The sequence below is a fragment of the Solenopsis invicta genome, chromosome 4 (assembly GCF_016802725.1).
Source record: "Solenopsis invicta isolate M01_SB chromosome 4, UNIL_Sinv_3.0, whole genome shotgun sequence".
Classification (NCBI taxonomy): Eukaryota; Metazoa; Arthropoda; class Insecta; order Hymenoptera; family Formicidae; genus Solenopsis; species Solenopsis invicta.
Window position 1 is genome coordinate 22,553,094 of NC_052667.1, and position 24,046 is coordinate 22,577,139.

The 24,046-nt window shown below is 33.1% G+C and overlaps 4 protein-coding genes across 9 annotated transcripts; 1 reads left to right on the forward strand and 3 right to left on the reverse strand.

Moving 5' to 3' along the window:
* The first annotated feature begins 1,814 nt into the window (after nucleotides 1-1,814).
* LOC105196120 (protein SEC13 homolog) lies at nucleotides 1,815-3,996 on the forward strand. Its single transcript, XM_011161873.3, has 3 exons — nucleotides 1,815-2,206; nucleotides 2,508-2,895; nucleotides 3,518-3,996. Exons 1-3 carry the CDS (start codon nucleotides 1,965-1,967, stop codon nucleotides 3,824-3,826), a joined length of 939 nt encoding a protein of 312 aa, XP_011160175.2. The 5' UTR covers nucleotides 1,815-1,964; the 3' UTR covers nucleotides 3,827-3,996.
* On the reverse strand, nucleotides 3,988-9,402 carry LOC105196121 (helicase SKI2W). 4 transcript variants are annotated; one of them, XM_011161875.3, is made up of 12 exons: nucleotides 9,149-9,402; nucleotides 8,867-8,977; nucleotides 8,480-8,789; nucleotides 7,720-8,362; nucleotides 7,396-7,627; nucleotides 7,067-7,320; nucleotides 6,857-6,989; nucleotides 6,303-6,581; nucleotides 5,287-6,179; nucleotides 4,853-5,211; nucleotides 4,590-4,768; nucleotides 4,173-4,502 (listed from the first exon to the last, which is right to left on the reverse strand). In XM_011161875.3, the coding sequence occupies exons 2-12, from the start codon at nucleotides 8,882-8,884 to the stop codon at nucleotides 4,173-4,175; spliced, it is 3,630 nt and encodes a 1,209-aa protein (XP_011160177.2). In that variant the 5' UTR covers nucleotides 8,885-8,977; nucleotides 9,149-9,402. The 4 variants fall into 4 exon arrangements, with proteins under 4 accessions (XP_039304696.1, XP_011160177.2, XP_025995332.2 ...); XM_026139547.2 differs by having other exon boundaries at nucleotides 9,100-9,402; XM_011161874.3 differs by having other exon boundaries at nucleotides 9,094-9,402.
* Nucleotides 9,403-9,946: 544 nt separating this feature from the next.
* On the reverse strand, nucleotides 9,947-11,243 carry LOC105196119 (ribosomal RNA processing protein 36 homolog). Of its 2 annotated transcripts, XM_011161872.3 has the most exons (4): nucleotides 11,113-11,243; nucleotides 10,888-10,978; nucleotides 10,283-10,805; nucleotides 9,947-10,219 (listed from the first exon to the last, which is right to left on the reverse strand). In XM_011161872.3, exons 2-4 carry the CDS (start codon nucleotides 10,930-10,932, stop codon nucleotides 10,080-10,082), a joined length of 708 nt encoding a protein of 235 aa, XP_011160174.1. In that variant the 5' UTR covers nucleotides 10,933-10,978; nucleotides 11,113-11,243; the 3' UTR covers nucleotides 9,947-10,079. The 2 variants fall into 2 exon arrangements, with proteins under 2 accessions (XP_011160174.1, XP_011160173.1); XM_011161871.3 differs by having other exon boundaries at nucleotides 10,888-11,209.
* A 4,283-nt stretch (nucleotides 11,244-15,526) lies between these two features.
* LOC120357663 lies at nucleotides 15,527-22,633 on the reverse strand. 2 transcript variants are annotated; one of them, XM_039448765.1, is made up of 7 exons: nucleotides 22,363-22,632; nucleotides 18,755-19,037; nucleotides 17,936-18,345; nucleotides 17,137-17,236; nucleotides 16,765-16,866; nucleotides 16,338-16,496; nucleotides 15,527-16,146 (listed from the first exon to the last, which is right to left on the reverse strand). In XM_039448765.1, exons 1-7 carry the CDS (start codon nucleotides 22,368-22,370, stop codon nucleotides 16,084-16,086), a joined length of 1,125 nt encoding a protein of 374 aa, XP_039304699.1. In that variant the 5' UTR covers nucleotides 22,371-22,632; the 3' UTR covers nucleotides 15,527-16,083. The 2 variants fall into 2 exon arrangements, with proteins under 2 accessions (XP_039304699.1, XP_039304698.1); XM_039448764.1 differs by lacking the exon at nucleotides 15,527-16,146 and having other exon boundaries at nucleotides 16,155-16,496; nucleotides 22,363-22,633.
* Between the last annotated feature and the right edge of the window lie 1,413 nt (nucleotides 22,634-24,046).

Consider the following 24,046-nt stretch of genomic DNA (forward strand, 5'->3'; position numbering starts at 1 on the left):
AATAAATGAGGTATATAGATTTTTCTTCCAATGTCCCATTAGTACAATTAAAAATTTATATCCTGATTTCTAAATATTAATCATAAATTGCACATCAAATTCAACTTCTTAAATTGAATACGACATACTAAAACCCAGAGTTGGGTAGCAACTAGTTAAAAAGTTAAAAGTTAAATAACAAAGTTGATAAGTCAATAATTTTTAATTTAACTTAATTAATTTTACATGATTTAATTTTTCACTTTAACTAGTTATTTCTGAGACACAAACTTTATTAACGTTTTTCTTAAGTTAAAAATTTATCTATGTAAAAGAAAAAAATTATAATAGAAAAAGTACATTTCCACGTGATAAACAATTAATATTTCTTTGTTATTTCATACAATTTTAATTTACAAATATAATACTAAGTTTACCTTATAATTATAAATGTTTTAAGTAATCTAATTTTAAGAAATTACGACACTGTAATATAATATAAATAATGCATTTCAAAATTAATTTTTAATTTAACTTAAAATAATTTAATCTTAACAAAACTTTTAATTGAATTAGTTTTTTATTTATGTAACTTTTAATGTAATTACACTAATGTTATAAATAAGGATGAATAAGTTGATATACTTTTTTAACTAAATTAAGTTAAAGTTCATGGGGTTATAAAATGTAGTTACATTAAAAATTACGTAAACAAAAAACCAACTAATTAAATATTACGTTAAGATTAAATTAACTCAAATTAAATTAAAAGTAATTTTGAAAAACATTATTCATATTAAATTAAATATTTGTAAGCATTTAAAGTTAAATTACTCAAAACAATTGTAATATAAAGCATGAAACAAACTTATTATTTTATTTGTAAATTAAATTTATATAAAGTAACAAAAAAATATTGTTTTTTATGTAAGAATATATTATTCCTTTTCTATTTTTTTTACACAAATAAAATTTAACTTAAAAGAATAATTAATAAATTAAAGTTCATGTGTTTAAAAAATAATTACTTACAGTTAAAAATTAAATTATTTGAAATTAACTAAAGTTACATTTCAAAACATTCTTTTTGAAGAAAATTTTATTCGATATAATATAGTAAACAATACAAATAATCCTAATATAACCGAAAAGTATAATAACAAATTAATACGACATTTCTGGTTGAAAGCAATTCTTTATATGTGCTCAACAATTTTATGTACACATTTACAAGATTCTCCCAAACTGCGCGCCGCACTTTAGCCGGATTTAAAACTTTGAAGAAAAACCCCGAATATAATATCATCAAATTAAATTGCTAATCACAATTTAATTATTGTTTTAATGCTTGCACGCATCTCTACTATCACCTACTGTGTTTCAAGTCCGGCAAAATTGCAGCGCGCAGTTTGGGTGAATCATGTAAATGTTTATAAATTCACCTAGAAAAAATTATTGAGCAGTAAGAAATGCTTTCGATCGATAATACCGTATTCGTTATTTTAATTTGTTAATATATAGTAATACATAGTATACGATATATGTACTATGTATTTCGGGTAAAATTTTTCTTGGAAAGAACGTTTTAGAACCTAACCTAAGTTAAATTAAAGATAAAATTTTAACTTTATTGTTTAACTTTTAACTTTTTAATTACTACCCAATTCTGATTATAAGTCATTAATTTTAACTTCAATTAGTCAAACAGATTAATTAATTTACTCAACCGTGTTAAAAGCAGAGAATCCTTTGCCGTACATTTCGAAACGCATCCGGAGAATTACGAATCGCTTGCGCGAAAGGGCGCTTGCGCGCGCATACTATGCGCAGTCGATTATCATTAGCAAGTTGCGCATATGCTTCCACGTAAGTGACAGAATACTACGTTAACATAACCTGCGCGAGACCCACGAGCGGTCTTTATATACGTTAACCAGTTTTTTCGTACAGTTAAAGTTTTGCTCGTGACAGTTTACCTCTTCAAAATGGTGTCCGTTTTAAATACCGTCGACACCGGCCACGAGGACATGATACACGACGCAGAAATGGATTACTACGGTTTGAGGTTAGCCACTTGCTCGAGTGACAACTCGGTGAAGATATTTGATCTGAAAAACGGCACTCAGAGTCTAGTTGCCGTTCTCAAGGGACACATGGGTCCCGTGTGGCAGGTCGCGTGGGCTCATCCGAAATTCGGCGATCTCTTGGCATCTTGCAGCTACGACAGGTACACTGTTATACAACACTATTTGTTACATACATTTATGCCTATTTCTATCAATGTAGATTAATTCTAATCTCGATTTAATTTACTTTTTATATTCTTCTGATTCTCAGAACTAGAAAAAGATAATAATTAAGATAAACCGAGTTAAGGAAATTAGAAAAAGTAAAGGATAAGTTTAGTTACTCTACATTGGTAGAATGGACATTAGAGAATCACGTTTAATAATTCACATCTAATAATTTAACAATAAATATCTGATAACATCTGACATACGCAATCACACGTTTGTGTGTCTTTGCAGGAAAGTGATCATCTGGAAGGAATTGGGAGAGTGGACGAAAATATATGAGCACACTGGTCATGATTCCTCTGTCAATTCTGTCGCATGGGCGCCACACGAGTTCGGTCTGATCCTGGCCTGTGGCAGTTCGGACGGATCAGTCTCTATTCTTGCAAACACTGGTGATACCTGGCACATGCAGAAAATAACAAACGCTCACACAATCGGATGCAACGCAGTTAGTTGGTGTCCAGCTGTTGATTCGGGTGCCGATTCCAATGTGACGCAACAGAGGAGCGATCCTGTTAAGCGATTAGCCACTGGAGGTTGCGACAACCTAGTAAAGATATGGAAAGAGGATGGTGACAGATGGATAGAAGAAAATAAACTTGAAGCGCATAGCGATTGGGTATAGTTTAATTATAATGGAAATTTAATCCTAGAATGTTACTCATATTTTTCTTGCATTTTTCTCCTAAATGAAAATTCACCTGTATAAAAATTTTTTTTTACATTTTTAACATTTAATGCACATCTTAGAATATTTAAATCCTACATATTTCTTTGAAATATTTTTTTTACTAAAATTAATTACAACATTTATATACAAATTCTCTTTTCAATTAAGTAATTTAATACTTTTAAAGTATATGTATAAATACATATATTTTCAGATGTCTATAAATATCTATAAAAATCACGTAATAATTTTTATATACTTGTAAAAGTGACGTAATGATGGACATGAATGACATGGTATAAAGGTTCAGAAAATAAAGTGTGCATTAAACGTTAAGAATTTTTGAAATACTTTTTTTGCTTTATAAATTTATAAGATATTAGAATAACTGAATTAATACTAATGTAAACAAAATTTCATTAAATGTTATTTAAAATTATTAACATTTTAACAACAAAATCTGTCTACTAAACTTGAATTAGCAATTGGGTGAAAATTCATTTTGAGTAGTATTGCAGGATTAAATATCATGAGACTTGTATATTTACGTATCTTTTTGTCATACTTGTAGGTACGCGACGTAGCTTGGGCACCGGCGGTTGGCCCGTCTCGAGCCGCCTTAGCATCCTGCTCGCAAGATCGCAGAGTCGTTGTATGGACTTCCAACGATTACACTAGCTGGACACCAAACGTTCTTAATGTCTTCGACGACGTTATCTGGAACGTTAGCTGGTCATTGACAGGTGGTATCTTGGCGGTCAGCGGTGGAGATAACAAGGTTTCGCTCTGGCGCGAGAATTCCGAGGGACAGTGGGCATGCATCTCGGAATTGAACAAAGATCAGGGAAATCTTAACAATCCGGATCAACGCGCATTATAATATCGTATTAAAATAATGTATAAAATAATATAATGAGCGTTGTGAACTAATGCGATTTGTTTAATATCGAATATTATTTTGTAAATTCCAGAATTAGTACGAATTATTTACTGTTAATATTTGATTATCCGTAAGCACTTATTTGAAATATAACAATGGCGTTTACCTGATTTACGATTTTATTGCGATAACAATCGAAAAAAAATTGCAAATGTACATCCTTGGGGATGGTAGAATATTTTTTTACAAACAGAATGTATTTACGGCGATACCTGGTTGTTTTCTTTTTATAAAAAAATACATCGATTTTTTCGATAGTATCGAGAGTTAAATTACTCATTCGCAGTCAGTCTTGAGTGTACAAAGATGCGGCGAAAACTATGTCCCTCTTGATCGCAGTCGAGGCTTCTTCCATCTTCTCCTTTAAAACCGGATCACCTATGGTCACAGCCGCATTTTTGACGTCTCGCAACGTTTCGCCGAGTTGCTGTATGCAACGAACTATAATTCCCTCCTGGACATCAGTCATCTTCATGATTTCTGCAAACGACTTTGCCTGCGCCCATTCATAGACAATTTCTACCAAGCCGAAATTCAACGGTTGCAATGTCGATAGTTGATAGTATTGCTCGAGATATTCCAATTCTGCGTGCACTTCGGTCATTATTTTGCAAGCCTGGAAAAAATGATTATTTTCTTATCAAACTATATAATTTTTTAAATACTTCGTTAATCTGTTCAGAGATGTATCGATAGTACGTACATTAGTAAGGGTTGGTGTGAGTTTAGGCTCGTATTCCGTGCGTTGCTGGAAGATCAGTGCCGATAGTAACGCTGCTATTTCCGCCGGTTGCAAAACGGTTAGGACATTTTTGAGAATCAATTCTGTTATCAGTAGTTCATTACTACCCATTTGTAACGCGACTCTTCCTTTTAAGGCGACTAAAGCGATAAACAAAATATATTGTTAATTGCATTTTTAATAAACAAATAATAAATCTACAGCTGTCATGACTTAATACAAACCTCTTTCATCATTATCAATGTATTTGAAATGTTTGAGGAGCGCTACCATATTCAGGTATTCAGGGTACAACGCCATTCCCTCGTCGCTGAGTTTAAGTTGGAGCTGTCGCTTTTTATCCTCAAGTTGATTTCGCTCGAATACAGGTCTAAATTGTTCTTCAAAATTTGGTATTTTTGTGCATTTCATATTGTGCAGATTAGCTTTTAATTTATCTCTATGTTGTATCCTCAATTGAAAATCATTTTTCGACGAGGGCTCGATGTATGGTTGTAGAATGAGAGCGTCGGAAGAAGCATTAAATGATAGAGAGGTCAATTCTTGAATTGCCATCTGACACGTTTGTCCCGGTGGGTCGTTTCTGAAAAGAAAAAATGATCAATAAGATAAGATTACTTTGAAAAATTTGTCTACTTTGCTATATTATTTTGCTTACTTGAATCGTGAGATTTGTCTCTTTTCCCAATCGTTCAATACCAAAGAACAGTCAACTTTTATCTGACAATTAGTTATCTTTAGTATATGCCACGGAGACAGAGTTACAACTTCGTGCGACGGATTCATGCTCGGGACGAATATTTCTGTTTTCGTTAAGCCGATAATCTCGCACCATTTCTCGAATATCTGAGGACTTTTGAATTCGGCGGATTCAGAAGTGGACACATTCGCATCTTTGAGTATCAGGACTTTGTACTGAGTGGAACTCTTGTGGTATATAACTTGCAATAATAAGGCTAGTTTTTTGTAATGATTCGCGTACGATATTAACAGAACTCTGCCCTCGATTAAACCTTTCACTGCCTTCTTCGAGTTCAGTAAATAGGGATTTAGGAATTTAACATCTTCCAAATAATCCACCGCCTCGTGATAAAACGTGGAAAGCTTCTTTTGCATTTCGGTCAGAGGCGGCAGATTTGACAATTCGCGCTCGACTTTCTGTAACTCACCATTATACGTCGCTTCCTGCGAGGCCAACGGCGATTCTTTGAAAGATTTGCGCATCATCGCCTCAACGGTAACGGATTCGTTTACCCTTCTTAAATTTAGAAGCATGGAATACGTGACTTTGAATTTCGACTCCAACGTCTGCGGCTCGCCGCACATCATGGGTTTCAAGTCATTAAAGTGTGGCACATCGTTTCTGCACATCACTATGACAGTTCCCGTGGTGTCGTGACCCCGCCGTCCGGCACGACCAGCCATCTGTATGTATTCAGTCGGGTACAGGGTACGAAAACTGTTTCCGTCATATTTTCGTATAGAATCAAACACCACCGTGCGCGCTGGCATGTTAACTCCCATGGCGAAAGTTTCCGTCGCGAATAGTAACTGAGAAAATGAAATTCTATTATATTTTTTTCTTAGTTTTTGCGTATTAAAAAAAAACAAAAAATTTCTCAAACTTTTTTTAAAAATGTACTTTAGCTTCTTAATGCTTCTTTGTAAAATTACCTTCACGACTCCACTTTGAAATAACATTTCTACGATCTCTCTCAAAATTGGCAGTATCCCACTGTGATGTATACCTACGCCTTTTTGCAAGAGCTCTTGCATCATTAGCACTTGCGGTAATTCTCTATCGCTGCCTTTCAGATGTTTTATATTAGATTGGAAAAATACATGTACATGATGCTTCTCCCTCGCGGTCGTTAAATCAAGATTTCTCAACGTTGCGGCATTCATATCACAGCGTTTCCTCGATAGAGTAAATACGACAACAGGTAACATATCCTATAAAATGATATAGTATTATACACAACAACAGATAGCAGAAAATTTAAGGATTTATACATGTTTAAATATTCACGTGTTTTAGTCACTTTTTACATAAACATTTATAATCACAAAACACAAAGTCTTAATCGTAATTTTGTTATTCCTAATTTTCGTCTTATTTTATCAGCTTAAATCACTTCTTAACTTTTTATTATCTGTTACCGAATACTGTATATACAAAATAATTATTCTATAATTTTTCTGTAGAAAAGTAGAGTACAACAACGAACATTGTTCTGAAGATGGCTTATAAACGCTCTCCATAATACATCTTCTTGTTTCGGCGTCATCTGAATTTTTCTCTTAGAGTTCTTTAAGGATTTATCTTTCTTTTTATCGGACGCATTTGTCGCTTTGTACCACCTAAATTATAAAATCACTACGTCATTATGCCTCCTTTTCTCTTATTCAAAAGTGTATAAAAAAGAAAAGTGATTTACCCATCCAATAAAAACTGGCTGTTGCTATCAAGGACTAAGAATTTGTCATCCTTAGTCTTACCGTCAGTGCCAGTGTACAAATAATGTAAAAGAGGTATTGGTCTTTTCAAGGTGCTGATTACGTACATCTTTCGCTTTTTGATGCGACCAACCCAGTCCGCAAATATTATTGGATTCGGTACGGTCGCAGATAACATTACTATATTAATAGTCTGGGGTAAAAGAATGACTATTTCCTCCCATACGTGTCCTCTCTAAAAGTCCAAGATAATTTTTATAGATTTTGCAGGAATGTACGTGACATTTTTTATCAAATCAGAGTTACTTACATCTTCGTTATTTATATAATGCACTTCATCAAATATGACAAATTCTAGATCTCGTAAGACATCGGATGCGCAATACAACATCGATTGTAAGATTTCCGTTGTCATGATTAGACATGAAGCAGTTTGATTTATTTGCAAATCACCTGTTAATAACCCAACGCTTTCAAACTTTCTCTTAAATTCGCGATATTTTTGATTTGACAGTGCTTTTATGGGAGATGTATAAATCACTCTGCAATGGTACAAAAAATAGTTATAAGCAAATTATCTAGCTTTATAACAATAATAATAGTGCAAAGTTAATTTTTTATTTTATCGCTTTACCTCGTCATATGCTTTTGACTCAATGCAATAGCGTATTCGGCAACGGTAGTCTTCCCCGCTGATGTGTGCGCAGCAACAAAGACATTGCTGTTTTTCTCCAATTTGAGAATAGCCTGCTTCTGAAAAGTGTCCAGTTCATAACTGAATGTGATCGCTGGATCAGGTATTTTTTTTTCAAAGTCTGTCACTGGCGCAGATATGTCCAGCTGCTCCGCCCATTCTGTTTTTACAAGTTCTGTTTTTTTCTCAGATATTTTCAAGATTGGTATACTCGTATCTTCAGATAAAATGGAATTGTCTATGAAAGGAATGTCGTTGTCCAAAACTTGCACGCTTTCCTTTTTCGTTTCCTCGACTGAAGACCAAGAACCAAGCAAATTTCCCTCTTCATGTATGACAGCCATTAAATTTACATTATCATTGATTATCGAGTTTTCAGTTTCTTCAGGTACTGAAGCTTCCGTTTCGTCTGTTATACAATTGACTGGCGTGCAATTATCACTTTTAAATTCTAATCCTGAGCTAAATCCCTTGGCTAATGTCCTTAAGTCCTTCTCGAAATCAATATCACCCACAATTTCATTTTTAGGTATTTTAGGTTCTTCAAAACCACCAGGCCAAAATGGAATATTACTAGGATTACCTATAAAATATAAATTATTCAATAGAATATATGCAGTATTTTGCAATCACTGTGTTTTAATTAATATTACAATTTTAATTTAAAAAAAGTACTAATATTGAGATAAAAGTGGAGTACCTCGAACTCCATCTGTAAGTGATCCAGGTGCGCGGGTCATAGACATAGAATTTCTTGCTGTTTCCCCTGTGCCTTGCAAGTTGATCTCTTGTATCTCGCCAATCTTGCCTGTTATTGGATCACGATCAAATTTCAGTGTAGTGCTAATTGGAGCCAAATCAAATTCCAGCAATGAAAGAACATCAGCTTTGCGTGGCCAATAACATTGAGTATTGTCCAGCTGATGTATAGGTAATCGTTCAGGACATTCAATATATTCCCGTAGTTCTGATCTGATATCGGGCCAAATAGGTGGAGGCCCACCAAATAACTGTAAATCAATATATTTAAATATATATACTTAAATTATAACAAAAAGCTATGTATTTAATATTAAATGACAATCACCTGTGTTGATTCAGTCATTGTTACCTCACAAATCTTTGTTTACAACATATTAATATGTAATACAATTAATGTTTTTTTGCTGCCTGAAGCAATTATCACACAATTGACATGCTAAAATAATTTAGCAATTTAATCATTAAACAACAATTATATGTATATTTTACGTTTTGCACATGTATATATTAAATATTTTTAAATCTTAGTATACACAATTAAAAGTTGATTACAATTACTTATAACCGATAGTATAATTAATTTTATCCACTTCTTTTTGGAGTTAACCTTTGCTTGAAGATAAAGCAGTATGCCTTTAACCGATTTTTAATATCTTTATGGTTATATAGCAAATTCTTTCTTGAAAAAAAATACTGTCAAAATTAGCAAAATAGATTACACAGGAGTAACGTCCATAACCTCTATCGATATCAGCTGAGAACTCATAAGCGAACTAGAGTTGTATGACCAAATGCCATATGGAAGTCTGCGCATGTGTACACATATATGCTCTATTCTTACGTTTTCATAAAAATTTTTTTTTTTATTTAATTCATTACTAACATTGATTGATTATGACTTGTGAGGATTACATTTACGAATCTAAACACATATTTTTTATTTCTTTATATTTCATAATATAATAAAGTGATTTTTTCCTTTGACTCATTAGCAACACAGTTGATTGATTATAAATTTACTTATTAGAAATATATTTACAAATTTAAAATGTAATTATAGTTCTGCAAATTAGGTAAAATTTTCTATTACAGAGAATATTTAGGTATTTGCTTACATTTATTTTGTAAAGATAATTATATTAATAATAAAATAAGAGGTAAACATACACTCTTAAAATAGAATATGCAAAAATATAACTATATTTTAGCAAACATTTTCTCAATACATCAACTATTCAATTATATCATAGTTATTCATGAAATTAGTAATAAAAAAGCAATTTGGTATAAATAAAATTGGAAAGAACAATGCCTCAATATTTAATTATTAATCAAATATTAAAATAAAGGAAGGTCGGACTTTACAATAAGTTAAAAACTTCAGAAATCTCTACTAGAGCTATTTGTTAATTATAAAAATTTATCCATAAGGATAGTTGTCTGTTTTTAATAGTCTTCGCCAATAATCTGTTAATTCACAAATTTACTCGCAATTATAACATTTAATTCTTTTTGTGTGTGAATAAACATATATACATTCACTTTATTCTGTCTACTCCTAATTTTGTCCTATCCTTGTGTTTATTCTTCTTCCGCAGTCTCTGAATGTGTTTCTTCAGTTTACCAGTATTTTTCAATTCTTCATATTGTGAAACTAAATCCAAGACTTTCTTTTCAGCTACAAAAAGAGATAAAATAATGTAATATAAATCAGAATTATGATATCATAAAATCAACTTACACTTTTTTTTGAACACAGGCTTCTCTCCTTGTTTAATAGAATCCAGCAGCTCCTTCTTTTCCTGCTGTTTCTTCTCTTCTTTCTCCTTCTTTCTCTTCTCTTCCCTTAATTGATTTTCAAGTCTTTGAATGAGATATTTTATCTTCTTTATAGCTTTTAGATCTGTAGTTTGTTTTAATTCTTTTTGCAAAGTTTGAAGATCATTTTCCTTCAATTTGTTAATAAATGCATAAGAATTCTTGAAAGCTTTTTCATTAAATGTACCACATAAACTATCAAATCGTGGGTCTCGGGATACGACTTTTTTTACTTGAGTCAACTCTACACATGATGTGGGAACTGGTTTCTTGGAGGACATCTCTCGTGGCCTGTTCTTATTCCCCCGTTTAAAATCTATTTTCTCTATTTTCTTTTTAATCTTCTTTCCAAATATCGCCTCATTGTATACCTTGGTTCCTAATTTCTCTTTTAATTTTTGCAAATCCGCAAAACTCATATGTTTTAATTCCTCTCGTATTTGTTCCTGAAACACAAACAGTTTAGAGCATATTGTTAAACAAAATAGTCTTGTGTTAATAAATCCTAAATAAAAAAAAAACACTTACACGATCTTTATCTTCTGTAAGTAGGGATTCTTCCTCATCACTCATGTTGAATTAAGATATGACACACAGCGGAGTATAAATTTATCAATCTCTGTAATAAAATGTACAATAACACATTTTTAGGTTAGGAAAGACGACGAGTCACGACGGCAAACGATATCACTGGGACCACTTCACTTTAGGCCTTTGGATATTCGTTTCCCAAGTCCCAAAGAGAAAAAGTACCACGCAGACATCACACAACAAGGATGAAATGTGATGAAAGTGATTCCATGAACATGCGTATCCCAGGAGCGCAGCTGGTCGCCGATTGGCTCGCGTCGATCGTTTCGATACTTCGATACCTCGGATTCTCGATATACGCGATATTGCGATAATCGAAGGAGTCACTTATTTCCAAGGCATGTCGTAATGAGCACGGATTGTTTATTAGATCTGTTTCATATTTTTTGTAGTCGTTATTGCCTGAAAAGAGCCTTGCGGGCGTAAAAAGTGATCGTGAGTATCTTGTGAAGTGTCGTCCTATCGTCGTGACATATGGAACATCGAGTGCTGTTACCGCTGTGCGTTAGTACCGGTATCTCGTGGTCTCCTGTGGGCGGATGTTTACATCTTCGTGATAGATTTCGTCAATTCTCATCTCGGTGCATCGAAAGCACGATGTATGCTCGGTCATCGTCAGGTACGTGTACGTAATCCGCAGGTAATCCGCAAAATTTATTGCTTCGTCATTGAGTTATACACTTTTGACGAAGTGTGACACGAGCACGCCAGGGATCCATCGAGCGAACTTCATATGATCGTACGAAACCGTCCTGTATTTCTCGTGACTGTTATTGCCCGAATAAAGTCTCGTGGGCGCGAAGAGTGATCGCGAGTGTCTCGTGAAGTGTCGTTCGATCGTCGTGACATTGAAACATTGAGTGGATTGAGTGAATCTTGTCGTAGTTCGCTAGTACCGAATCTCGGGAAGTTGCATTCTTCTGTGCAGGACTGAGATTTTGGAGGATTAATTAACAGATTTTGTCATGTTCTTGCATTGAAAGTGCGATAAATGCTCGGCTATCGCCAGGTACGTGCATGGAATCCGCAAAATCTATTGTGTCGTCAATGAGTTGTTCATTTTTGATGAATTGTATGACGTGAGCACGACAGAGATTCGTCAAGCGAACGTCGTGTGATCGTAGTAATCGTCTCGTATTTCTCGCAACCGTTATTGCCCGAATAGGGTCTCGTGAGCGCGAAAAGTTATCGCGAGTGTCTTGTGAAGTGTCGTCCAGTCGTTGTGACATCAAAACATTGAGTGACTTTGCAGAAGTACTGTGGTATTGGATCTTGGAAAGTCTTTGTGCAAGACCTGGGAGTTTGGAGCATCTCGACAGATCTCACACCCTCATGTTCTCATCCGGATGAATCAAAAATGCGATGATTATCACCAGGTACGTGCATGTAATCTGCAAAATCTACTGCATCGTTAATGAATTTTGTACCTTTGACCAAATATATGGCGAAAAGTAGCAACTAATTAATCCTTTAAGATCCATTGTGATTTATAAATTACAGTCAATTTTGACATGCTGTGAAATCTACATAGTCAGTATTTTAGGAAAATACCACCTGCGAGTGTTTTACAGCATGTTAAAGTTGACTGTGATTTATAAATTACAATAGGCCTTAATGAGTTAAAGCGAGTATGTATGAGAATGAAAGAAATATGATTGCTTATTGAAGATATTTGTTCCCTTGGAGTTAATTAAGAAATATTATTTTGTCATTTCCTCTCTTTTTTTGTTTTTCATCAGAAGTTCTTTTACTTATGTACAATTGTTATTCCAAAACAAGTATATTTGAAGAGAATCTAGAGGAATATTACCTTGTTAATTGAAAAAGTCTGTAAAAATTTATTTATTGCGTTTGACATTGCATGTTGTGTTTTGCACGTTTTGCATTATGTATTACCAACAATTTATCTTTACTTATTTTCACCAGCAGATGTTGCTATAAAAAAAATAACAATGGGAATTATATGTAAAAAATACTACACGATGACAATAATTTTAATTAAATTTAATGTTGTCTTCAACATTTGGTAGCTATTGCTAAAAAAGAAATTCTTTTTTTATTGTACACATTTATTGTACGTGTACAATAAATGTATATGTTAATTTAAATACATAAATATTTAAACTAAAGAAATTTAACCAAGTTGAAAAATTTAGCCAAGTTGACAATCTTTTTTTCACTGTTACAGATAACATTATCTTATTTCAAAATTCGCTTACTGAATGTTGTACCATACACATTCATTGTACGTGTAGAAGGTATGATACAAGCAATTGTCACTGCATTAAAGTAAAAAATAAACATGAACATACCATAGAATAGGATGCACTGAATAGAATAGGATGATGTCAATATCATTGAATAATGACTTCTTCATGCAGTTGCATGAATTTGGAAGAATGTTTCATTTTGTTAGTCACATTCTAATTATTGAATTGTTATTATACAAGTTTGTTTGATTCTTTTACCTTTTTTCAAATAAAATCTACATTTGTAATTACAAATATATGTTTACATTATAAATGTATGTTTCATTGGAAACATGGTAAATGAATTGAATAAACTTATGTAACACTCCAATACATTGGTTTTGATACTTTGATATATGATCTATTTTGTTCAAAATATTTTTCTAATTTTGTCTTTATAATTCTTTGACGTTTAATTACAACTTAGATCTTGCACACAAGGAGAAATATTAGACATTAAGAATAGGAATTGAACTTTTAGTATCAGTTTCCTCAATGAGCATTATAGATAAATAATAAATTATATTGTGTCTTGTACGACACATTTATGCTTCACATTTTATTGGTATTTATTACGTTATAATGCTTATTGAGGAAACTGATTCTAAAATTTTAATCTCTATTCCTAATATTTAATATTTCTTCATTGTACGCAAAACCTTATTCAGCCTTATTTCCCTTGAATCATGCTCCTTTTTAGTTGATACACTTCTAATAACGTTTCTACTTCTAGAAGCCATTCTGGTATGCATTGTTTTAAGATCTTTTGTTTAAATTTTTCTTGATGTCGTCAAGCATTCCAAATTTTTGGCCTTTTACAATGTGGATTTTAATTTTGATCTGAAGTTTGCAGGCAGGACAGGTCGGAACACTAGAAAAGCTAGAGGAGCACTTGTCTTCGTTTTTGTACAGAAGTCATAAATCAGCAATGATGCACACGTGAGCACGTTAACGTGATGGCGGAATTGGTCTTTCCATAGTTCAGAGGAGCCACTTTGATCTTGACATTTTCTTGCAGACGTTCCAGTACCTCAAGATAATATCACGAATTCATTGTTGGTTTTCTGAAAACGTAATTGAAGACATCAAGGAAAATTTACAGGCACAGGTTTATGTGTAATCTCGAAGAACGTATACTAATTGTAAGACTGCTTCTGAGACATCGGTATTAGAAGGAGAGTATTTTGAAAGAGACACAAGGTTGAATAAATGTAAGTATGGTTCAAAATATTTTAAAAACAAAATTCGGCAATTTTTTCAACGGATCTTACAGAGACCATAATAGTAAAATATGAATATTTAATTAATGTTTTATGGATTCTTAAATATTAAATAGATTAATATTAATTACCTGTATGTGAAGGGAATTCTATAAAAAAATGATATTACCAATAACATAGAAAACAATACTTGTTAAAACAATCAGCTGTGCTATACAGTCAAGAGTAGGATTATCAAAGTGATTTATGAGTATATGTATATCATTACTCCTCATCAGTGCTCCTAGACCTAATGTTAAAATAATGGTCAAACAATGATACAGTTTCACACAGAACACTTTCAATCTTGTCACATTTCGTGACAATACCAAATTAGAAGCAAACTCAATTTTACGACGAAAATCACTTCCTTTAGCATCACCTTTTTTCTCATGACTGCAGTGTGCCGTATATTACGAGCGTATCGCAAATTAATATTAGGGAAAACTTTTTCTACGAAAACTCTTTCACGAACCGTTTTATATAATGGATGCCTCATGCATTCATTTGCATCAATATTATGATGAAAGGGTGTAGCAAAGGAGAGTTACTCTAGAACGTATATTTCTCCCTTGCGTTTTTCCGTTTTGCATAAGGAGTATACATAAATAAAATTATCATGAAGCACAATGTATGTAAGAGATGCATAGTCTTGCGTGTTTGAGTTCAATAAGCGCTAACGTTTGCAAAAGAGTTAAAAATATATGCATATGTATAGTACGACTTCTAGAAGATGTAAAATATTAATACATATTTTAAACATCGTACGAAAATAAGAAGTGGATTAAGATTTGTCTACAATATTGTGAATATATTATGTATGCTATTTATTTATAGTCTGGATTGTTGAAAAATTATACATTATTATGCAGTTTTTTTATTTTTATTGTAGATACTGTGTGATAAAGAGTTTTAACTTAATGAGTTTCAACGCGTAGTAATATTTTTCCGAGTATTTTTTGTTACACGCTACATAATAACTTCATCGTTGCACATCCTGTCGGTGAAAAGAAATAAGTATGTAGGAAGTAATATATGTTTCACTGAAATGATACACGATAGTTCTAGGGATGGATTTCACGCTTCCCCGCAACGTTCATATGTTGTAATTTTGAAAAAAGAAAGAATTTAGAGCTTTACAAAAACTTTAGTACGGAAATAGATGGAAGAGTGTAAGATTATAGACATAGCAATCGTCTGTGGGAATGATATTATAGGTATAAATTATTAGAAAATAAAGTTTTACTTAAAAGACTGCAAGAAGTCAAGCATGTTATACACGACTTATGATGTGAGTAGATTTATTAGTAATAAATGGAAATGAATAGTTTTCCATGTGGGTGTCTTACAAACAAGCTAGTTCGATCACTGAGTAATACTTGGTAATATTCATTGCAAATAACTAATATTGTAAGAAAGCGTCTTTCTAACTGCCACAAATAACCTGTTATAATCGAGCCATTTTGAGAATAATTCTAATTCATTTTATTAGCTTCCAATAAAAAATTTAGTTTCTTAAAATAACTTATATTTTTTTAATTATATAACACTGCATAGGAGTTTTCTTCCGTGAAAACACTAATTTAAAGCGAGTATTTTGAGTATGTGCAATATTGTGTTTACATTTAATCAGCCTCGAGCATCATTATTCGTAATGTTGTGAAGTAGGAAAGTATAGTTGAAATGAACTGTAACATAAAATAGTATACTGAAGTTTTTCTTTATGTTAATAAAAAAGTAAATTTGTTACAGTAGTTTATATAATATTTATATGTAATGTAATTATCGAACACTTTGTATTATTTAATGATGCTAAATAATTAATATACATTAACAATCTTTGATCAATTTGTTCAAACAAATTGAAACTTGATCTTACCGATGCAAAATAATTAAGAGATAATGTGGGCATAAAACAAGGTATTGAAATCGTTATTGGTTTTTGACTTCTTATTATAATAATTTGCAGACATTTCCATATCTGAAGTAAATCGTTGTTTTCGAGCAGATAAAACGCTGCTTCTCCGACCTCTTTGCACTGGGAAAGATAATAAATGTCTTTTAAAATAAAATTAATTATATAAGAAATTTAACCCTTACTTTACTAATGATTAAAACAATTTAAAAATAAAACTACAGTTATCTCATAAAAAATATTTTTGGTAAAAAACTAAATTAGATAAATAATATAGTTACTTGTGAAATTTTAAGGTGTTAGGATCATCAGAACATAAAAAAATTGTAAAAAAAGTTAATGAAATGGGCACTCTTTCGGTAAAATAAATGTTAAATGATGAATAATTTACCATATGTATCAAATATTCTGCTGGCCAAGTGTACATAAATACTTCCGATATACCTGTCATAGATGCGGTGGTAAACTGGAATATTATTCCTATAGGTTGATGCTATTTTAAAAAATTAATATATTATTATTATTATTTCCACATTAATGCTCTTACATTATAATTTTTTGATGTAATTGAAATTGTTTCTTTTTTATATAAGTGACATCAAGTATATAAAATATGTATACTGTTTATGCATAATCTTTTGATTATTCTTTATTTTTCAAGTTCGTATAATAATTATGGTTTTATATATTTAAGCATAAATTTTGAAGAAAATATATATGAATAAATGATATTGCTTTTTTTTATAATATTGCATGTATTTACGGTAACGACCAAGCAAAAGCTTATTATTACGCCAATCATGCAACAACATACAGTTGAAAATGCGATAGGACGAGCAACAACAGTGATTTCATTTGCATATCTGAATAAATGAAAATTACGCGTTAGGATTATATAAATCTTTTCAATTAAATTGTTTTTATTTAAGACGTTTTTAAGTTGACAGCTACTTCAGAACAATTCAACGAAACATAAATGTTAGGACAACTATGGAAAAAATTCAAAACAAAAAATGGCATATTCTTTTAGTGCTAATTAGTTGCCAATTTTGTTGCTCTACTCTCGACTCTTGGAAAACTACCCCTAACCGCTCTGTGTCAGCACAACATCTCAAAACAGTAAATTAACGAAATATCTTAACTGATTACGTTTTCCTGATTTTGTTGCTCGCGGTAAGTCCGATTTTGTTGCTTCAATTTTTAAAATAAAAGAAGCATAATTAATCAAATTATCCGATTAATTTACAATTTTGAATTGTGTTGACACAGTGTGGTTAGAGGTTCTCAAGGCTCAAGGATGGAAATGCAAAATTGAGAATTGAGTAACAAATTAACAACTAATTAGCACTAAAAGAATATGTCATATTTTTTTATTAAAAAAATTTTTGACCGTACTAACTTTTATTTTATATTTTCATTATTTTCTTCAAATCGGCTGAAGCAACAAAATTAGGAATTGAACAAATTAGCAACGAAGACGTTCTAAATTTCTATGTTTCGTTGGATTGTGCTAAAGTGTCAGCTAATAGACGTTCATTTAAGACAACGATTATAGTATATACTCAATTAATTTTTGATGTTTTTTAATACATTCGTATAATTCGTAGATATTTATAGCTTTTCTCAGTTCTTCAGCCAATATCTCAAATCTTGCCGTTGCATACCAAATCAACAGAGCCATATAAATATTCATACATAATGCTCCTGTTACAAACAATCCGACAATAGTTTGTTGTAAATAGATTATTGTTCTTAACGGTTGTTGAAGCGTGTCAAACGGGCATTTAGTTAATATTGGAAATGGTTGATCAGTTAAAGAAGGTACTAATAGAGCAGTAAACATCGGCATAAAGTAAAAAATACTCATAGATAGACTATGGAATAAAACACATTTGTCAATGTATCGTTGAATTATAACTTCTTCGTGTGATTCCATTAAGTCGCAAAAATCTACCATTTCGAAAGTAAGTTTCTGAAAATAGTTATTTAGTGTGTGTGTGAAGTTGGCGTATCTCATTTTGTGGAAACTCACGAAATATTGAGGGTTCTTCAAAATAATTGTTATTAATTTAGAGAATATATTAATATAAAATATGAGTTTTATTTAAATCAATTTTTCTGTGGATTTTTCGATGTTAACTTAAACACACAAGTGGGTCTGAGAGACCCCATATGAAGTTTTGAATGCTTGCTGTATGAAGACGGAACTTGTTACACAAATATATTTTTTAATAGAAATGATAATGACATAATTTTTTTTTTTTTTTTTTGAAAGAATATATCATTTATAAATTATATTAATAAAATGACACATGCACTATTTACATCATTTATAGAAACGACATTACTTTCTGATTCCTCTAATAGCTAATTATTATTACCTGTAGGATTTGATAATTAATCATGTGAAAGATGAAGTTAGATATGCTGTGAATAAGGCCGCCTAATACAACAATTTGAGTTACTAAGTCGGAAATATTGTTAAAATTATCTGTTATACCATATACTAATGGTAATACTAAACCAATTGTCATAATTATGCTAAAACAGTGTTGCAGTTTTACACAGAACATGTCAAACTTTGTAGCGTTTCGTATGGGCCAACCCCAAACTGGAATCAAACTCAACCTGACGACCGAGAATATTTTCTTTGCTGTCACTTTCCTTATGAGCGTGAAGCTGGCAGCCAGACCTAGCAGCCAGCCAGGGACGAATAGGGTGCCGGGGCCCCGTAAATAAAAAGTGATTAGAATTACAAAAAAAACAATTGTTAGCCAATGTTACGCTCAAAGTAATAACAGATACGCCATTATTTCAAAGACAAACCATTGTATTAGTAATAAAATAAAATAAACTAATTATTTAACAGTTAGATATGATAACAGTAAATACCAAAGACAAACGCATACCCGTAGAGAGTAAAAAAAAATCACAGACACATCTCTCAATGAGCATAAAACGACGTAGTAGCGACCGAAGCGATGACGGCCCTTATTGTTTATTTAAAAAATTAACTAACAATTTTACTCAAGTAGCAGCCAAGGCGTACGCATATCCGTAGAGAGTTGAAAAAAATCACAGACACATCTCTCAATGAGCATAAAACGACGGAGTAGCGACCGAAGCGATGACGGCCCTTATTGTTTATTTAAAAAATTATTTAAAAATATCACTCAAGTAGCAGCCAAGGCGTACGCATATCCGTAGAGAGTTGAAAAAAATCACAGACACATCTCTCAATGAGCATAAAACGACGGAGTAGCGACCGAAGCGATGACGGCCCTTATTGTTTATTTAAAAAATTAATTAACAATTTCACTGAATAGCAGCCAAAGACGTACGCATATCCGTAGAGAGTTGAAAAAAATCACAGACACATCTCTCAATGAGCATAAAACGACGGAGTAGCGACCGAAGCGATGACGGCCCTTATTGTTTATTTAAAAAATTATTTAACAATATCACTCGAGTAGCAGCCAAGGCGTACGCATATCCGTAGAGTGTTGAAAAAAATCACAGACACATCTCTCAATGAGCATAAAACGACGGAGTAGCGACCGAAGCGATGACGGCTCTTATTGTTTATTTAAAAAATTATTTAAAAATATCACTCAAGTAGCAGCCAAGGCGTACGCATATCCGTAGAGAGTTGAAAAAAATCACAGACACATCTCTCAATGAGCATAAAACGACGGAGTAGCGACCGAACGCCTTGGCTGCTACTCGAGTGATATTGTTAAATAATTTTTTAAATAAACAATAAGGGCCGTCATCGCTTCGGTCGCTACTCCGTCGTTTTATGCTCATTGAGAGATGTGTCTGTGATTTTTTTCAACTCTCTACGGATATGCGTACACCTTGGCTGCTATTCAGTGAAATTGTTAATTAATTTTTTAAATAAACAATAAGGGCCGTCATCGCTTCGGTCGCTACTCCGTCGTTTTATGCTCATTGAGAGATGTGTCTGTGATTTTTTTCAACTCTCTACGGATATGCGTACACCTTGGCTGCTACTTGAGTGAAATAGTTAATTAATTTTTTAAATAAACAATAAGGGCCGTCATCGCTTCGGTCGCTACTCCGTCGTTTTATGCTCATTGAGAGATGTGTCTGTGATTTTTTTCAACTCTCTACGGATATGCGTACGCCTTGGCTGCTACTTGAGTGATATTTTTAAATAATTTTTTAAATAAACAATAAGAGCCGTCATCGCTTCGGTCGCTACTCCGTCGTTTTATGCTCATTGAGAGATGTGTCTGTGATTTTTTTCAACTCTCTACGGATATGCGTACGCCTTGGCTGCTACTTGAGTGAAATTGTTAATTAATTTTTTAAATAAACAATAAGGGCCGTCATCGCTTCGGTCGCTACTCCGTCGTTTTATGCTCATTGAGAGATGTGTCTGTGATTTTTTTCAACTCTCTACGGATATGCGTACGCCTTGGCTGCTACTTGAGTGATATTTTTAAATAATTTTTTAAATAAACAATAAGAGCCGTCATCGCTTCGGTCGCTACTCCGTCGTTTTATGCTCATTGAGAGATGTGTCTGTGATTTTTTTCAACTCTCTACGGATATGCGTACGCCTTGGCTGCTACTTGAGTGATATTTTTAAATAATTTTTTAAATAAACAATAAGAGCCGTCATCGCTTCGGTCGCTACTCCGTCGTTTTATGCTCATTGAGAGATGTGTCTGTGATTTTTTTCAACTCTCTACGGATATGCGTACGCCTTGGCTGCTACTTGAGTGAAATTGTTAATTAATTTTTTAAATAAACAATAAGGGCCGTCATCGCTTCGGTCGCTACTCCGTCGTTTTATGCTCATTGAGAGATGTGTCTGTGATTTTTTTCAACTCTCTACGGATATGCGTACGCCTTGGCTGCTACTTGAGTGATATTTTTAAATAATTTTTTAAATAAACAATAAGAGCCGTCATCGCTTCGGTCGCTACTCCGTCGTTTTATGCTCATTGAGAGATGTGTCTGTGATTTTTTTCAACTCTCTACGGATATGCGTACGCCTTGGCTGCTACTTGAGTGATATTTTTAAATAATTTTTTAAATAAACAATAAGAGCCGTCATCGCTTCGGTCGCTACTCCGTCGTTTTATGCTCATTGAGAGATGTGTCTGTGATTTTTTTCAACTCTCTACGGATATGCGTACGCCTTGGCTGCTACTTGAGTGAAATTGTTAATTAATTTTTTAAATAAACAATAAGGGCCGTCATCGCTTCGGTCGCTACTCCGTCGTTTTATGCTCATTGAGAGATGTGTCTGTGATTTTTTTCAACTCTCTACGGATATGCGTACGCCTTGGCTGCTACTTGAGTGATATTTTTAAATAATTTTTTAAATAAACAATAAGAGCCGTCATCGCTTCGGTCGCTACTCCGTCGTTTTATGCTCATTGAGAGATGTGTCTGTGATTTTTTTCAACTCTCTACGGATATGCGTACGCCTTGGCTGCTACTTGAGTGATATTTTTAAATAATTTTTTAAATAAACAATAAGAGCCGTCATCGCTTCGGTCGCTACTCCGTCGTTTTATGCTCATTGAGAGATGTGTCTGTGATTTTTTTCAACTCTCTACGGATATGCGTACGCCTTGGCTGCTACTTGAGTGAAATTGTTAATTAATTTTTTAAATAAACAATAAGGGCCGTCATCGCTTCGGTCGCTACTCCGTCGTTTTATGCTCATAGAGAGATGTGTCTGTGATTTTTTTTGACTCTCTACGGGTATGCGTTTGTCTTTGGTATTTACTGTTATCATATCTAACTGTTAAATAATTAGTTTATTTTATTTTATTACTAATACAATGGTTTGTCTTTGAAATAATGGCGTATCTGTTATTACTTTGAGCGTAACATTGGCTAACAATTGTTTTTTTGTAATTCTAATCACTTTTTATTTACGGGGCCCCGGCACCCTATTCGTCCCTGGCTGGCTGCTAGGTCTGGCTGCCAGCTTCACGCTCATACTTTCCTTCGCATTGTAATACACTGCTGGGTACCACACGTGCGTATTGGAAATTGATATTATGGGAGAGAAAAAACGAAAGCTTCTTTTTACCTTCTTTTCACGAAACGTTATATGCAATTCGATGAATGTTTTAAGGATTTACAACAGTTTCCTGATAAACGGGTGCAAGAAAGTGAGATTACCGGGTAGGAGTGTGCATATGTTTTTGCATTTTTCCGTTTCACACGGGGTATAGGCAAATAGAATTTTTATGAATCATACGTGAGAAACATGTACAGGGTGTTGCGTTCACATACATGTCGGTCTAACTGGTTGCCTATTCGTACAGGCGCGCATGGTGGTACACAACTGCGTACGCTTCGATATGTCGGTAAGATATTGCCGACGTGACAAAGCGTACGCAGTTGTGTACCACCATGCGCGCCTGTATGAATAGGCAACCAGTTAGACCGACATGTATGTGAACGCAACACCCTGTACGTGAGAAGCTTTTCGTGTTTAAATTCAATAAACGTTTTCTGCCCTGCCCAGAAATTACAGAAATGCATGCAGAGTAAGTTTTTCTATAATTTCGAGAATTTATTATGTATATACAATATTTACGTACAATTTAGTTATTTCATAAGAAAGTAAGAAATAAATTAAAGAAAATATTTCTCTATTTCCGGATACGATTATATTTACACTATTCGCCTTCCAGATATTGCAGAGAAACTAAACATTATTTTAATTTATTTATTATTCTATGTAACATAATTTAGTACTCTTATACGGGGGAATGCCGGAAATCGTTTTAACATGTAAAGTTTCAACGTGCAGTAGCGTTCTTTATTTTATGTTACATTACAATTTTATCGAAGCATATTCTGCTTGCGATAGGAAATAAGTATGCAGGAAGTAACATGTTTCGCCAAATGATATACAATGGTATTAGGAATACGGAATTTTTGTGAACATAGTTTTCAATTGCCACGAACTCCGCAAATAAGATGTTTTAGCTTATAGAATTATAATGTTTGGTAGCATTCTTCACGGTACGTTATATAATTTTATATCGATGATATCCCGTCGCGATAGGAAGTAAGTATACGGAAAGTAGACATATGTTTCGTTGAAATGATACACGTCAGTTTTAGAAGTGTGGATTTCACGCTCACGCAACCTTTGTACGTTATAATTTTGAGAAAAGGGGATATTTCCAATTCTACATTACGGAAATAGAACGGTGCAATAGGCTACAGTACCTATAGTAAATTATATACCTGCAGTAAATCTGTTATGGGTGTAATGTTGCGTTTCTTGAAATTACTGTTGGAATTCCAAATTTAGATGCTATGCTGCGAGTTAGCTATCCAGAAAAATCTAGAAAATCAATATCGACAAAGGGAGGGTCAGACAACAAACCGTCGGATTGTAAAAATAGTTTCGCATGAAGCGTTGCTTCGAGCGCAGGTTTGACAACTAGCTCCGCAAATAGTAATAGTAATCTTTTGAATAAATGTTGCGTTAAACTTAACAATCTGATTTATTTGTTGGGAGTGTTGTTCGTTATGAGTAAGCTGCTGTAAGTGCGATTGCTATCTCTGGACGCGACATTTTGAGGGACTTCTTTGAAATATTTGAAACAGCGAGCGGTATCACGGCAATTTTGAGAAAAACAGATTGTATTCAAGCACGTGAGGCTGTA

Coding starts and splice junctions, on each gene's coding strand:
- LOC105196120 (XM_011161873.3), top strand. CDS start 1,965: ATGGTGTCCGTTTTAAATACCGTCGACACCGGCCACGAGGACATGATA. Junction 2,207..2,507: donor GCATCTTGCAGCTACGACAG/GTACACTGTTAT, acceptor GTGTCTTTGCAG/GAAAGTGATCATCTGGAAGG. Junction 2,896..3,517: donor TTGAAGCGCATAGCGATTGG/GTATAGTTTAAT, acceptor TCATACTTGTAG/GTACGCGACGTAGCTTGGGC.
- LOC105196121 (XM_039448762.1), bottom strand. Junction 7,321..7,395: donor ATTATATAAATAACGAAGAT/GTAAGTAACTCT, acceptor TTGGACTTTTAG/AGAGGACACGTATGGGAGGA. Junction 6,582..6,856: donor TAAGCCATCTTCAGAACAAT/GTTCGTTGTTGT, acceptor ATCATTTTATAG/GATATGTTACCTGTTGTCGT.
- LOC105196119 (XM_011161872.3), bottom strand. CDS start 10,932: ATGAGTGATGAGGAAGAATCCCTACTTACAGAAGATAAAGATCGT. Junction 10,806..10,887: donor TTACAGAAGATAAAGATCGT/GTAAGTGTTTTT, acceptor TTTGTGTTTCAG/GAACAAATACGAGAGGAATT. Junction 10,220..10,282: donor GCCTGTGTTCAAAAAAAAGT/GTAAGTTGATTT, acceptor CTCTTTTTGTAG/CTGAAAAGAAAGTCTTGGAT.
- LOC120357663 (XM_039448764.1), bottom strand. Junction 17,237..17,935: donor AAACATCAAAAATTAATTGA/GTATATACTATA, acceptor TCATTTATTCAG/ATATGCAAATGAAATCACTG. Junction 16,867..17,136: donor GCTTTTGCTTGGTCGTTACC/GTAAATACATGC, acceptor TTTTTAAAATAG/CATCAACCTATAGGAATAAT.